The 15,601-nt window shown below is 42.7% G+C and overlaps 1 protein-coding gene across 4 annotated transcripts in view; it reads right to left on the bottom strand.

Annotated features, from left to right (window-relative positions):
* The window catches only part of LOC119389379 (Golgi integral membrane protein 4), a 54,177-nt gene that overhangs the window by 13,930 nt on the left and 24,646 nt on the right, over positions 1-15,601 (bottom strand). For 3 of the 4 annotated variants that reach the window (XM_037656608.2, XM_037656610.2, XM_037656604.2), the window contains exon 9: positions 8,162-8,230. The exons of the other annotated variant lie outside the window; for it this stretch is intronic. In XM_037656608.2, the coding sequence (XP_037512536.1) occupies positions 8,162-8,230 (69 nt within the window). The remainder of the gene's footprint in view (positions 1-8,161; positions 8,231-15,601) is intronic. 4 annotated transcript variants of the gene reach the window in all.

Here is a 15,601-nt window from a genome sequence, read left to right on the forward strand (position 1 = left end):
TTTGCTTCAGCTGGAGGAATCCAGCATCAAATAAAATGCCAAATAATAATAGTATATTGTGTGCATTCCTTCAGTTTAGGAGTCAATACAAAACATTTCTAGGGTCAATGGGGGAAATTCAACCTCGAGCCACCTCTTGAATTGCAACGACAGTGACAACAGAACCCTTGGAGGTATGAAAAATGTGCAGCACCTACAGGTGGTGCAACAGTCCACTGCGTCAGTGCACCGCCAGCGCCACTAGTGGCCATTCACAACCACTTCAGTTTCCACTCGCGTGCTACAAATTGCCTCTCCGTTTGCTATGTCCGTGTTGTATGCCAGTGCGTGTGCACGATGACAACATATTTGATAAAACGGGTAGGCTTTCAGAAAGTTAGCAGTGCAGGATTCCTTTATGGCCTCAAACGAAGAGAAAGGATATAAATTATACGGAGTCAATCATGTTTTCGATGTGACAGAAAGCACAGACGTGAAACAGTGTTTTGAAAGGGCGATTCGTGCGGGAGGCCAGCATAAACCTGGAAGCATTGGCCATCACCATCGATGTTTGTATGCATTTTTATTATCATGTTGACTGCTTATTGTTGAGTAAACAATGGCATTTGTGTCTGACATCTGTTAGACAACCCACTGTGATGGCCGCAAAACGTACGATCGCTGAACAGCACGTGTTGCATTCAGCAATGCCGTAGCAGTTCCACAAAGTTTTCAGTGTTGTAGTTCAATTCCGTTTGTAGACGTTGCTCGGGCTGCATGAGTGCTTGAGTAACTGTCATGTGCCAGCTTTGCATGTGATATCTTAGCTGTCACGTAGCGCAATAGAATGGTGTGGTGCGGCTTCGCTTGCACACACAGTGCTGTTAAGAGAAAAAGGCATTACAAGGGGAATAAATTTTTTAATTTTCATGGTCCCCGAGGCATTTTGCCACGCACCCAGGGCTTCTTCCTTACTATTCCCATTTACGAACTGTTCAGTCTGCAAACTATGCCACTCGAAGAACTGCGGTACTGCGGAAAAAACAGCAGCGCAAGAGGGATAATTGCAGGATCTGTCGATGGCTTTCCGCCAACAAAATGTAGGCTGGAGACTCGAGATCACTTTGCCATCTGCCACTCGTTTCCGTCAGCACTGTAAAAATATGAGTTAACTAGCGTGGAGCGTAAATTCACACGAACTAGCTACAGCATGAAACATGCCCGGGATCACTTGCTTTACGCCGCGTACGCTGTGAATCCAGCGTTCCCACTAGTTTCTGAAGCATGGTCACGGCAAAAAACTGAAAAACTTTGTTCCAGGTGGGTAGTTCTCATAGCTATTGGCACAGTTTGACACAGCAATTCATATGTGACAATGTGAAGCACTGCTAACAACTTGACACTGCTCCGCTCATAGTTTGGCTGTTGCACGGAGCAAGCGAACCACTTTCGTTCACTCCCGCAACGCGGAACTACCGGCTCTGTGCACATTATGTTATAACTGGCTCCATGTGTTATAACTGGCAATATGCAATTGTACACTTTTCACTTCAGGGACAGTCTCTGATTGCCTGCCATGATATGGGGATGCCTGCCACATGCGCTGCAGCCGATCCTTATCCTTTGATGGATTTCTTTTACACGAGTACACTCCCCAGTAAGTAATTGATCTAGGTATACATACCCTAGCACCAACTCCATAGCTTGGTTGCCAATCGTGAGCTCTCTCTTGCTAGGATATTCAGCATTACCTTCGTCTTCACTGCAATCATATTTAGCCCTACATTAATTCTTTCGCAGTTTACATTTTCAATCATTACCATTTTAGTCTTGTCTTCAAACATATTTTACAGTAACAATTACCGATCTACGGCTACCCTACAGTGCTCATTCAACAAAGCTTTATGAAATTATAACATTTATGTGCCCAAGAGCACCGAGCAAGGTTAATAGCTACAGCTTTTATGTCTGTGCAGTGACTATTGATGTTAACACATTCTTTACCATTGAATGGTTATTCCAGTCACTGAGCTATTTAGAATCAGTTTACATTTTATTGCTGCAGCAAAATGCTGATTTTTGAGAGATTTATTCGCAAAATAATGTGTTTTATTGGATAAAGGTGCCACACCCTACGCTGCATTTGAAAAAAAGAAAGCGTGCTGCCCTTAATTACAATAAAATAACACTTCATTTTTGTAGCACGAGGACAGCCAGCTCGTCAAGTATGAAATTATGTTGCCCACACAACTGTCTGACAATGCTGAGCAGTGATAGTTACTCAAGAACAATGCTGGCTGTTCACAGGTCATCTTTGGTTCTTAGTGCCGGTGAGTTTATTCCTCATAAGAACATTTCCGAGGGTCTATCACACATCTAATTTATGGACCTGGCATTATTTAACCATTTTCTAGGAGTTTAAGTTTTTCTTTTCCTGTAAAAGCTGAGCAAGGGGTGATACTTGTTGTCAGCATGGGGGAAAATCACTCCTATGGCAGCAGCACATGCCACTGTGCTGTGAAGAGAGTCCCATTTGGAAATATGCTGCTCATCACCGATGAGGCTCCTCATTCTCGCATGATAGTTTAGAGATTGTTGTGCACAACTTGAAAGCTATACTCATTACCTTCAGGCCGCATAATTCACTTGGTCAGGACAGGCCAAAAGACGCGCAAGTTGAGCATAAGTAGAACTGCTGAAATACCCCCTAACTTGTGGAAAGGTTTAAATCAGACAAACTGGTCATTGTGGCTACGATAAAGCAGGAGACACGACCAATCTGTTAATAGTAATTATTCTTTTCCTTTACCTATGCATTGTAGGACCTGTGCCGATGAGCTGACGCCGATTAGTATTTCAATTCTGGGCAGAAGTGTGAATGCGCTTGCCAGATAACTCAAGGAAGCACATCACATCATAAATGAGAGCAGCTGTATCAAAGACACATCTGTTGTACTGCGCAGCAAGGACAGTTTTTGGAAAGACGGTTATATATCTTAGGGATGGGCAAATATTCGAGTGCTTCGAATATTCAAACGAATATGACAGTATTTGAATTCGCTTCGACACGAATTTACATTATTCGAAATGAACAAATATATGCATAATTGAGTGCATATAAGCCTCCCCTGTAAAGGTGGTTTCACTGCTGTGTAAGGGTGCTATGCCGTGAAACCACTCATCCAGGGAAAATCCGCACTGCCACGAAGCCACATTTAATTATTTTTGAAGCTTAAAAGCAAGTCATATGGGCTTATACGTGCTAAGTATCGTAATTTTTAAAATGTAATGTATTGTACCAGTTATAACTTGCACCCTACTGCTATACAAATCTTGCTACTATTTAAAGTTAATTCCACTTCACTTCGAACCAAAAATGTGACATTCACACATGTGTAGTTCCAATTCTTAAAAATATTGTGCAAGTTATTTGGGTCATGACAAAAATGCTCATTTTCCTTAATAATATGCGATATATACTATTTAAACTATTCAATTCGAAATTATTCGACCAAATCACTATTCACTTCGAATTCGTTTCAAACCTCAAACTTACTATTCACCCATCCCTAATAAATCTGCAATCTTTATAATCTGTCATGTTTGGCTATAGCTGTGTGCATGTTATGGACAGTGCACCTGCATGTACCTACACGACTGTGTGTATGTAGGGAAGCATTTCATAATGAAACTTAGCTGTGAGTAGCACCTGTCCTGTGTGCAAGTTATCCCTGTGTCCCGTGTTAAATGAGCGCTACATGAGGTTTATAAGGACTACATTTGACACTAGAATGTTGCAGGACCGGCTACATTTACCAACTTTCCTACTGGTTAGAGCACGCTTTACAGCTGGTTAACCTTGATGATAGTGAGTATCTTTCGACAAGTCCTCCTCCAAAAGAAATGCAGCATCGTTCACAAAGCCAAGCAAAAAATAAACGTTGTGGCCTTGTTTTTCATAAAACCAAGAAAACGGTTCATCACATGGCAAGAGCTGTGAGGCCAGTTCCTGGTCTATAGTTTCTTTTATGTATCTGCTTCTTTTTTATATTTAAAGAATTGCAGTGTACCGAGCATTTATATTTTCTGAAATTATTCTCAGGCTATTTTAAATGTTTTTTTTATGTCCGTGCTTTTCTACATGCCACGTTTTCTTTTTCCACTTGCCACAATAATGTTATTTTTTTTGCTTTACAGCATACATAGTTTTTGCAAACATCATTTGAGGCTGCCTGCTATTTGCTGTGCTGCAATGTGTCGTGTTTGTCGTGGTAAAAACACTTTTTTCAAGAATTAAAGAAAACAAGAACCAATCTTTCGCATTAAAGAAAGAGCTAATAAGGCAATTATCTACGCAGTTCTTCTTGTAAGCATGTGTTTACAAGTTCCCTTCCTGCCCGTGAAGGCTGCCCTCACACTGGTTTGACGTGGTCTTGCTAATAGCAAGATGTAAAATGAAGGGAAAGTGGGGGCATGCAAGTCTCTTTGCAACTGCTATTTGTTTGAGAATATTCATTTAAAATTCTGGGGCTTTAAGTGCCAAAACCATGATACTGTCCCGGGGTTGTGACGTTGACGGAAGCAGCCGTCGGCGCATCCAAGATGAAACTTTTTATTTGGCCGAACTTGTGGCCAGGAAACGAAAAGTCAAACTACAGCAATGCACACTGTACCCTGATAGCGGCGAACAGAGTGTCGGCCATCGATAAACTCATCCGTGGCAAGGCGCGTCGGCATTTATACCTGCAGCATAGAATATTCGAGCCTTATCGCTGGTGGCCGCTTTAGTTCAAGAATAAACTCAGCTGTTCACATTTGCGCACTCCAGCCTAACAGAAGATCCTAAAATAATCTGGAAAGTTCCCAGACATTCTGGTGCGGTTTGCACAATGCAGTAACTACACGTGCAATGGGCTGGAAACAAAACATAGAAAGAAAGGAGCGCGTGTGGCAATACAAAGCAAGCTGCAGCAATATAAATTTAACTGCCCAAGGTTCCTTAATGTACGCCTGTACCTAAGAACATGGGCGGCTTTGCATTTCACCACCATCGACATGCAGATACCATGACCAGGCATCAAACTCGCATCCCGAAGCCTAGCAGTGCAATGCTTTAGCTGCCAAGCTGCAAGGTTGGCTGCTACTGCTGGTCATGAGCCCCAGAATGAGAAACACTGCATTAGCAGCAAGACGGCAAATTGGGTCAGTTTACTGGGATTTATTGTAAGGTACAAAACAGTGCAATATGTGTTGTTATATTTCTCACTTTTGTTCATGTGCCTTTCTGCACTGTTTCATACCTTTCACTGCATTGTTGAGCACAGACTGCTAAACAACAATAAATGAGAAACCCTTCCATTTAAGTTTTCATGCTCATTAAATACAGCTTGCATTCGTGCATTTCATGCGTGGACCATGGAAAAATGTTGAACCCCCCGGGGTTGTCACTGGAGCCAATGTTTCAACAAGTGGACCTGTCTTCATCAGGCAACAACTGAAGGCATTTCATCAAACTTTTCCAAGGCAGCAACTGAAGACAGCAACATCAAGGCAGTGGCTGCCTTGATGAAGACAAGTACACATGTCGAAACATTGGCTCCAGCAACACCCCTCGTTCAAGGATTTTTCATCTCTTCAAGCCTCCTTCCCCGGAAGTTCTGTCATGTCTGGACAATGTGGTCTTTGCACGCACTCCACCTATCTTACAAGCTGTCCAAGCCTTATGCAACACTCTCATTTCCATTTGACCACATCACAGTGCAGCCTGTTGGGAGCTGAGGTAATGCTATGGGACAGAATGCTATGGAATAAAGGAACATGAGGTACAGCGCCTGTGCCTCATGTTCCTTCTGTCTGTCTTCGTAAAGTGTGCACGTTTTGTTTGTTTTTCTGCTTTATGATGAACAACTAGCTCGAGATGTATTCTTCCAGTTCATCACTGTAATGTTCACCCACAGCTAGCTGATGTAGCATCACATCACACCAGCGACATCTGTCCGATCGAGGCCATAACTTACCTGAATCACTCAAGTTTCGTAACTAAGCAAGCTTCGCTTAGCAGGCATGACCCCCCCATTTAAGAACAACTTCACACAATGTAATGAAAAGACGTGGCTCAAAGAGATTCATTACGAGAAATATGCACTAAATAGTCAACAGTATTTTTGTGCCACAATAGTCACTCTTGTTTATGAGTATGGTGTGCACTTTTACCAGCAGCGTTCATAGACACCACTGAATTTATCACTAGGACTGCACTATTTTACGCGGGCAGATAACTGCCGCCAATGCTCACGCATACGGCAGCAATGAGCCAATTACTACTACGTTTTAAAGCACGGACAATGCACCACTAAAGGGGCTTAGAGACATCTTTCAAAGTTATCAAAGAATGACCCTACTGGTGGACTCTGTTGCCTTGTGAATATGGCGACACAATTTTCTTTTTCTTTTTTCAAGTTTAGGCAGAGTTATCACAAAACCTACATGAGCACTCTGGATGCTACACAAGAGGAAATGGCAAAATGCACCACCCAAGAGTTAGATTGCTGCACATCATAGCCTTGCGCATTTTCTATTCTTTTTTTCTTTGACCGCATTGGCTGCTACTTCTGGTTTTGGGCGTGCATGATGTTGACATGTGGTGGCGCACTGGTACCTAACGCGATACAGTGTGTTTCCGTACCCTAAGAGTGCAACAGCAGCACTTCCAGTCGCTGTCACATGCAGGAGAGCCGCATGACCTCAGCCACAATGTCCCATATGACATCATATTACAGCCAAAATTTGACTGAGAGGGAAAGGTTCTGCCTGGTGTTGCACAAGTATCCCTATTTCACTGCGTTAGTGGTTGGCCCATGTCCCTGGGGTTACTTTTCATTGTTCTCACTATTTTTCCAGCGTCCCTACTGCAAGAACCAGAGTTGACGGCAATGTCCCACTCTACCAATGGCACATATGTTTCTGCTCAGGTCACGGGACTTTCCTGCACATGATGGCGAGCAGAAGTTCCACCGCTGCGCTCTTAAGGGTATGGAAATGCGCTGATGCTGCACGTGCCCAGAGAGATTGTCCGCAAGTGCACTGTTCACGAGACCAGCCAATACCTGTCATGCATGGTCGCTCTCGTTTGCTGCATAGTTGCCGACGACTTGCCGAGAAGACAGCGAGTGATTCTTGACAGTTTTGGACACAAAATTGCAAGTTCCCACAATGCATAAGGTGCGATACCTTACTCATGTTCGCAGGAGCTTGACTACAAATCAGCAGAGTTTCCTGATTATGTTCAAGAGCTACTGCAGTGCCCTTTTAAACCCTGAGAACTACGACAGTAACACCACCTTATTTACAGGCCTAGAGATGCTCATGCAGAATCGTATTGTGCCCCAGAATATTGTCCCAAGGCATTATAGGTATCTTAAGGTCATGTAAAATAATGTTGTCTTCCTTAGGTCACCTTTCAAGGGCCATTGTAGGTGAAAGAAAAAAACCACCAGAACCAAAGGCGAAAGGGAAGGCCAAGAGGCATGCACAGAGTGCCATGGAACACCCATATAAACATGCATATTGCAAAGTTTTTGAAGTCTTTACAGCATCAAAAAACAAAGGGATGTTAGTAAAATGCAAGCCACACCAATGGACATTAGCAGCAATTGTGACTGCAACCTAAAATATCATAGTAATACCACCAGAAAAACTGTAGTGAAACCAGATGTGACCCAATCAAACAGGCCATGCCACGTGCTAGCATTAACTACACCTAACTATAAATGGAAAAAAAACTGAGCTCTCTAGAAAATCACATTCAGTGTGTGCGTATTCAGTGGCAACTAAACTACGATAGTGACAGCTACGGTCAATATGAGAAAGCATCTGCACAAAAGGTGAGAATGTAGCTACGCAAAATTTATGTGCTGCTCAGTTAGACCTCACATCAGGGGCAGTGACAGTGGGGGGCATGAAGGAGGGGGGGGATTTTCCTCGACCCCCCCCCCCACCTTCCCCCGAAGAGATTCACTTGTCCTGGATGCAACCCCCCTCCCCCAATGAAAATATCCTGACGCCACCCCTTCCTCGCATAAACGGCAAAAATGGAAAAAAATAAAGCTAGAAGTTACGTTCAGAACGTACGTATGAAAGTCAGCCAAGCCAAACGCACATTTTTTTAAAGAGTGTTGTTTACCTTTGGCGGCCAACTTTCTGCCCCAGCAACCTGATATGGGGGACCCAATTTTCCAGCTCCTTTGTCCTCCTGAACAACACCAATAAATGTAGGAAATCCATTACTGCTTTGTTACCACTTCACTGCTTCACCAAGTGTGAAAAAGAAAGCTCCAGCAATAACAGAAAGACTTCTGGGTTAGTAGTGACAAGAGAAGCACATGAAGAAAGCTTGCAAAGGAGAGCACAGTAAACAGGACACACACACACACCCCGGAAAATTTGAGCTCCGCATGCAAGGGCACCGGAGTCAATCATCACATAAAGCCACACCACACCTGGGCAGGCCGTGAAGCTATAAAAGTGCGTGATACTGTGAAAATAGAAATATGCCGTGATGACATAATAAAAGGTAGCAATTGAGAAAAGAAACTGTAAGAAAAAATATCTTTATTCTTTTTACTTATTTTGAGCAACAAGTATACAACAGACACATTTAAAAAAACTGCATGATTCACTCACAAACCATAGAAAATAAGACTGCCAATAAAAAAAGTCTCACAACATGTGCCACACCAATTTTGACACAAAGACACTGCTGCAACCACTCAACGTGCAAAATCACCAACTAGCCCAAATGCAAGCCATTCTAATTTTGACAGGACTATTAGCCTGAGTAATCGATGACCTTTACTAGCAACCACCACCTCTGCATTCCACGCACTGAAGGCACTGTGAAAATAACACATTTCCAAGGTATGACACGATGGCAGATGCCAGTACGAAAAATAATGTGGGAAAATAATAGATGATTGAAGTCTACACCTCGTCTTCTGTTGAATTAATCATTACATACAAAGTAACTATGTATGGGCATGCCACTTGCTTTAGCCTAGGTATGAAAGGCTTCCCACTGTACCAAGAACACAGTATCAAGTACAATGAATCCTCAGGAAAATATCCCATTTTATAAGTTTAAATATGCTTCTAAATAGTATATATATACATATCTATCTTCTGGATTCTATAGCTGACGAGTGTATAACACTGTGCTTCATACAAGAAGCTGAACAGCTTCTCAAAAGATCACTCTCATACAAAGACTCCATTTTCAATAAAAGTAAATCAGTTCGTTAAGAAGGCAGTGTGCAAAAACAGCAGAGATCCCCTGTCATTTTAACCCTTTCTCGAGATCGAATGCAGTGTAAAAATAGACTACAGTGCTTTAAGTGTAACTATAACATAACACACAACCAGAAGAAAGCCCTAGCAAGAAATAAATGCCGTAAGAGTAACAGACAATCTTGGAAATGGTGACAGAGAGTGTGCGCAATTAGGTGGCAGATCACAACACTAATTCATGCATATAAAGCCGAGAATCTCGCAAACAAAGATTGACCATAAAACTTTAGCCACACCAGTACATAGGTTGTCATGTGCTTCTTCCCACTGGAAGAATAAAAAGTATCAAAAATTTCCCGAAGATTTCCCAGAAATATGGCATGCCAGCAGTCATCTTTCCAAGGTAAGAATCCAAGCATCCCATGATAAAGAGAAAAACTACGCACCATGCCACTAGCATTAACAAACATCTTGCGTAAAAATTGCAACCATAAGAAGGCTGATGGATATACCCATCAATTTATACTGCGAGGCATATTTCCTCGTGACAACCTATGCCCATTATCAGGTAGAATGATACAAATTCCAGTAAGGACTATATTTGTGAGCAGTAGAAAAAGTGTTAAAGGGGTACTGACACAAAATTTTGTGGCAGAGATAGCCTGCGGGATCAATTCCCGTGAACATGCTTATAACATCTGCAAAATATCAACAGCGAATATAGCTTGGCACGTATTTTAAATGAATTTTGAAGTTTACGTGAGCTATCGACGCCATTGCACTATTGACACCCTCGACCCCCTGCTTCCCTCACGTGACCACACTGCAACAAGTTATGACGACGTCATAGCCGCCATTTTTTTTTGCTGGGTTCACTCCAGCACCCTACTTCTCGGCGGCTGCTCGCGAACCGTGCGAAAGTGTGCCACAGTTCTGTGTGCTGACGTGATTGAGCGCAGCACCCACTAGGTGGCGAGAGTTGCAGCCGTAGGCTTGTCGTTTTTGACACCGAAACTGACACTGGTCGGTAATGAGGAGCCCGTAAATTATCTGTTGCGCGCTGCTCCAAAAGATGTGCGGTGTTATGACTAACAGGCCCCCAGCAACACATTGCAGCAAAAAAACGCGAGGCCAAAATTTTTGTGTCAGTAACCCTTTAAGGCTTGCTTTACCTCTCAAGAAACTTGCATTCAACTTTGCAACAATCTTCAGAGCTTACCCATCAACACAGCTGTCAGTGTAAATCGTAAATCATTGGTACGTCAAATTCTCAATGCAATAACAGCCACTAAACACAATCCTGCCTTTAAGGCTTCCTCATGATAACATAGTAGTTCAAACAGTTTGCAACTAACACAGCGCATATTTCTCACCAATCCTGGTGTTAATGCTACACACCCCATCAGCAGCAGCTGACATTGCTATAACCGCACTGTAATGTTGATTGAAACATCATGACGAAGATTAGAAATGTGTAATATACAAACTAGCATACTTTCGTTGCATGTGTACATATAAACAACAAAAAAAGAAAGACTGAGAAAAGACTGGGAATAATCTTCAAATTCACTAGCATGAGAATACCGAAAATCACATCACCCATGAAATATCGTAATCTAAAATCAATACATCATAAAAGTACACACTTAAAATAAAGAGTGTGAGGTAAGAACGCACATTTTTCAACCTTCAAAGGGAAGAGGAAACAGAGCTAAAAATTCGATGCACGCAAATGAGCCGACTTGCCTGGTTATGCCAACCTATAATGCTGTCTGTACTGACTTTTTAAAATCACCTGGATTTATACATGTCAGGTAATGTCAAGAATTTTACTTTACAACCTTAGTTATTCTAGGGTGACTCAATACAAGAATTTACATTTAGGACTGGTCTGCTTCTGAAACACAAATAGTAACTACATACTAGCAAAATAATAAGTGACAAAAATATCACTCAGAAGATCGAAAACCAAACTCAGGTATGTTTGATAAGTCGTATACGTAGCCATACATCAGCATGTTGATAGAAGATGAGCTGAGGCTGCTAGAAAAAGTCAAACATTGAAAGTATACGTGCGAACAGACAGCAATGCACCATTTACTGCAAGGCAATGTTTCCAGTCTCCTCTATGTGGCTTTTCGTAGTATACTTTACTTTTCAAGCAGTTACAAGCACCTTTTCTATGCCTCCTAGCATAAAGTATAGATACGCCCAACACAAAGCTATATCAATCATATCGAAAATTCTCTCTGAGGTATGGGTGACTGGCTTTCCAGTGTACACTATCATAATAAAATTACCCTCGCAAAGAAGTTCCAAAAAGTCACAACACAGTGAGATTCTTACTGTTTATATTCACTGTAGGTGCTGCTACAATGAAGAGTATTACAACAAATTTAAATGAAATAACCTGAGTGTCCTAGAGCATGGTTCCTCAAAGTGGGTTCTGTGGAACCTAGGGGTTCCGTGAGCCACTGATATAAATTTTCCCTGGTTCCGCACTCACCAAGTCACTTAGATGGCGAACCCGAGGTGCGATCAATCTAAGGAACCTCCATGACCCACGCCCAAGTGTCAATAAGCACATCTCAGTGCATAACAGAAATGCGCAAGCTGCGCAATAAATCCCGCCAGCACCTTGTAGCCAGCCCGACTCCGAAAACAGGCCGCGCGGTTAAGCTATTTCTAGAACTCCGGGCTAACACTGCCCTTAAAGAGAAATTTGGCTGCTAAAGTGTTGTGGCCTTCTGGATGGAGGCTGCTCCTTTATTCCTACATCTGTTTGATAAGGCAGTGGACATACTGCTGCCATTTGCAACAACATATGCGTGTGAGCAGGCATTCTCGACACTAGCCTATCTGAAAAATAAGCACAGGAATCAGTTGAATCCAGCAGCCGACATGCGTGATTTTGCCTTGCATTGATTTGTTGGGGCAAGGAAAGTGAGTTCAGTTGCATGTCAGTGAATAAATTTTTATATACCCTTGCTTTTGAATTCATTGCACGTGAATGTAGCGTGAAGGACCGAATGAAAAATGCTTGCATGAAAATGGGTGGGGGGGTGGGGGGGGAAGGTTCCTTGGCACTTAATGGAGCTTAGCAGGGTTCCCTGGGACCAACATGCTTGAGAACCCCTGTCCTAGACCATAGCTTGCTGCACAAGAACATCGCACACATTTTCTGCTGTAATCTTACTTCAAACATTACAGTTGCTACCAATTCATGCTATTTTCTTGTTCATGGTTACCTGTATTCACCCAAAATACCAAATTATGCTTCAAGGTGGATAAATTAAAATTTTCATCTCAGGCAGCAATTGGTTTCCATTTATTTCCAGTACACATTGCCAAACGAAGTAAGCAGCTGTCCAACAAGAACTTGCATTTAATGGGCTACCTCTGCTGCCACGGTGCTACAACCATCTCATACCGACTCCATTTAAGCATTGGCTGCTGCGAGCACTGAACAGGCCATATGCACAAATGGGCTGCACAGAGTTTAATCCCCGGCCGGGTGCTTCAGAATTTTTTTTTTTCTGCCTTATTTTTCTTTGTGCCTTTTTATATATATATATATACATACATACATACATATACATATCTGGGGCATGACAGCGACGGCAGAAATCAGCTGAGAGTGCCCGTATAATTGCTATCGCAATAAAAACTGTTTTAAAGTTTCTTTCCCGAAAAACAGAAACATATTAAATTGTAACTTAGCTGGGACTGCAATGCTGGAAAGTAGAGATACTACACTAATGAGAAAAGTAGTAACACTGCCAGTTTTTCAGCACATGCTTGGAATGCAAACCATTGTGTGTCAGAAGTGTGGGATGCAGCTGGCGCACCAACAATGAGGGAAAAAACTAGACGCCTAGTACACCGAAATTATACGGTGTACTAGGCGTCTAGTTTTTTCCCTCATTACGATGAACCCAGCAACAAGTATTTCTATGGTGCACCAACATTTTGCAGCCACAAAGCGTGCCATTAGAAATGCACCACTCGGGCTCGGCCATCTGCACCTATCTACAATCACAGGGGGGAAAAAAGGGTGAGGCATAATGGTCATGACAAAAGCAGCAAATTCTGCAGGCAGCCAGCATTAGCATCCATCCGTTTTACATAAATATCGCCCTTCATACAAAGCAGCAAGTACATATAAATGAACAGCAAAGAGAAAGTCTATGGGAATGGGTGAAGTATGATTGCTTCTTTCACACAGCACCAACATTCCTTTTGCTCCAAGCTGTTTCACCTTATCTAGAGCATCCAGAACACGGTAGGGTTTGGACAACTTGCACAGAGGACACGCCGGAAGTGGCTCAAGCTTGCAGTACTCAAGAAAGGGAGGAAAAAAAAAAGCCATAAGGAACCAACAGGGCAGCAGCCACCATGAAATATCACTTCTTGCTTTGCTTCTGCTTGTCTGGCCTACACATGTTTCCAAGGCATTACAAATTCCAATGCATACTATGTTGCAAAAGCTAACCATAGCATTTCAACATGTTATTGCATGTGCTGCTGTGTTCCGTACTTGTGTGTCGCACACCTACCTTGCTGGAAGTTCTGGAAAGCTAATGCCTGTAGTGCTCTTTGAGAGATTACGTTGAATGTCAAGCTCGGCGTTATCTAAGGTGGCAAATGCTGGCTAACCTGGTGCAAACATTGTCGCAGTCAATGAATCTATAACACAAGCCCATGCATAATTCAAGGCACTGGCAGCAGCAGACGCATGCAAACTTCATTTTGAGCTAAACATTCATTTTGAGCTGTGATGGCTGTGACCCTCAACCGAGCAATTTCATGGAAGAGACGGTCAATGCCAAAAGTGCAGGACACCTCTTGCCCAGTGAACGTATGCACCTTGTTTTCTTCACCCAAATCCTTGTTTGAAGTCTATTATACTCGTGGACAACTTTTCGTGACATCAACGGGAAAGCTATGGAGGTACACTGTAGTGCATACATGACATTGCTCAAAAAGAATAGTCCCACTGTTTAGTTCACGTATATGCTTCAGTCTGAGAAGAAAAATATGGACAAGTTATTTGATAGAGCTACTCATATTAAAACAAAACATGTAAATAAAACAATTTCTCTTGTTTAGCTCTTTCACGTTTTGGTAAATCTAAAAGTGTTCCAAATAGCAAGTTGCTACACCTTGGTAGAAATCAATACAAAATGGACTCAAAGGTAACACATGTGCAAAAGCAGTAAGGTGGGCGAGTTAGAAAGGATGCATACTTATTCATCAGCGTGAAACAACGCAAGACACACGGGAAGAAAATATACAGTACAAGCACCGTGCAAAACTCCACCCCAATAACTCTCCCTACACTGTCACAGAAAGTAGTTTGTGCCATACGAAATCGAGTGCTATCCTGATTTTCCTTCTCATATCATTTCAATACACCGCCATCAGTGTTCCCGTCGCCAACCATCAGCAGCGGCAAGCACATGTTGTAACGCTGCATGGTTGCCATCACGCTGCTGCAGATTTGGTGCCGCCAGCTGGTACTCTTCCGGATGATGTTGCTGGTCTTGCTGCTGTTGCAGTGGATGATGCTGGCCTGCTTCCAGAAAAGCTCGCACTAGGTGGTCCCCACTCCGGGGATCAAAGTGGGAGATGGCGTTGTGTGGCTCAAACCTGGCTACTGCCCCACTACGTGGAATGTGCGGCCTGTGCAATTGAGAGCCCCACTGTGGAGCACTCATCTGCTGAGGTCTCAGCAGAGGTGGTGCCACCTGTTGACGAAGGTTGGAACCTCCAACCATTCGCTCTGACTGCGTGGGCAGCTGAGGGAGCCAAAGGGGGTAAGAAGGGTGGGGTGGTACACCATACACTTTGTTCAGAATTCACATGTACGGTGACAACAATAGGCCCTGCACCCCCCCCCCCACACCTCAGTTTATGCTAAGCCCTCAAATTCTGCTATTCCAATCACTCAAAATGACAGTGAATGCCACATTTAAGTGCCAGTGAAATAATTCACAGGCTTCAGTCATCACCACTGCTGCAAAAATATGAGTATCACAATAAGGAGAGAGAATGTCTGAGCCCGTGAACATTTAAGGGGAGACACTGCTCCTTATAATTTTGTTAAAATTCTCGACTGATTTTGATGAAACTTGCCGAGTTGATGGAACTTGCTGAGTGTACAGCTCCTTATAATTTTGTTAAAATTCTCGACTGATTTTGATGAGATTTGCTGAGTGTACACTTGTATGCTGGTTTGAAATATGCACTTATTTTTCTAGTACAGTTGAACCCACTTATAACGATCCCACATATAACGATCTATCGGTTATAACGACCATATTTGGGTGCACTTACGATT

This window comes from Rhipicephalus sanguineus, chromosome 4 (assembly GCF_013339695.2).
Source record: "Rhipicephalus sanguineus isolate Rsan-2018 chromosome 4, BIME_Rsan_1.4, whole genome shotgun sequence".
NCBI lineage: Eukaryota > Metazoa > Arthropoda > Arachnida > Ixodida > Ixodidae > Rhipicephalus > Rhipicephalus sanguineus.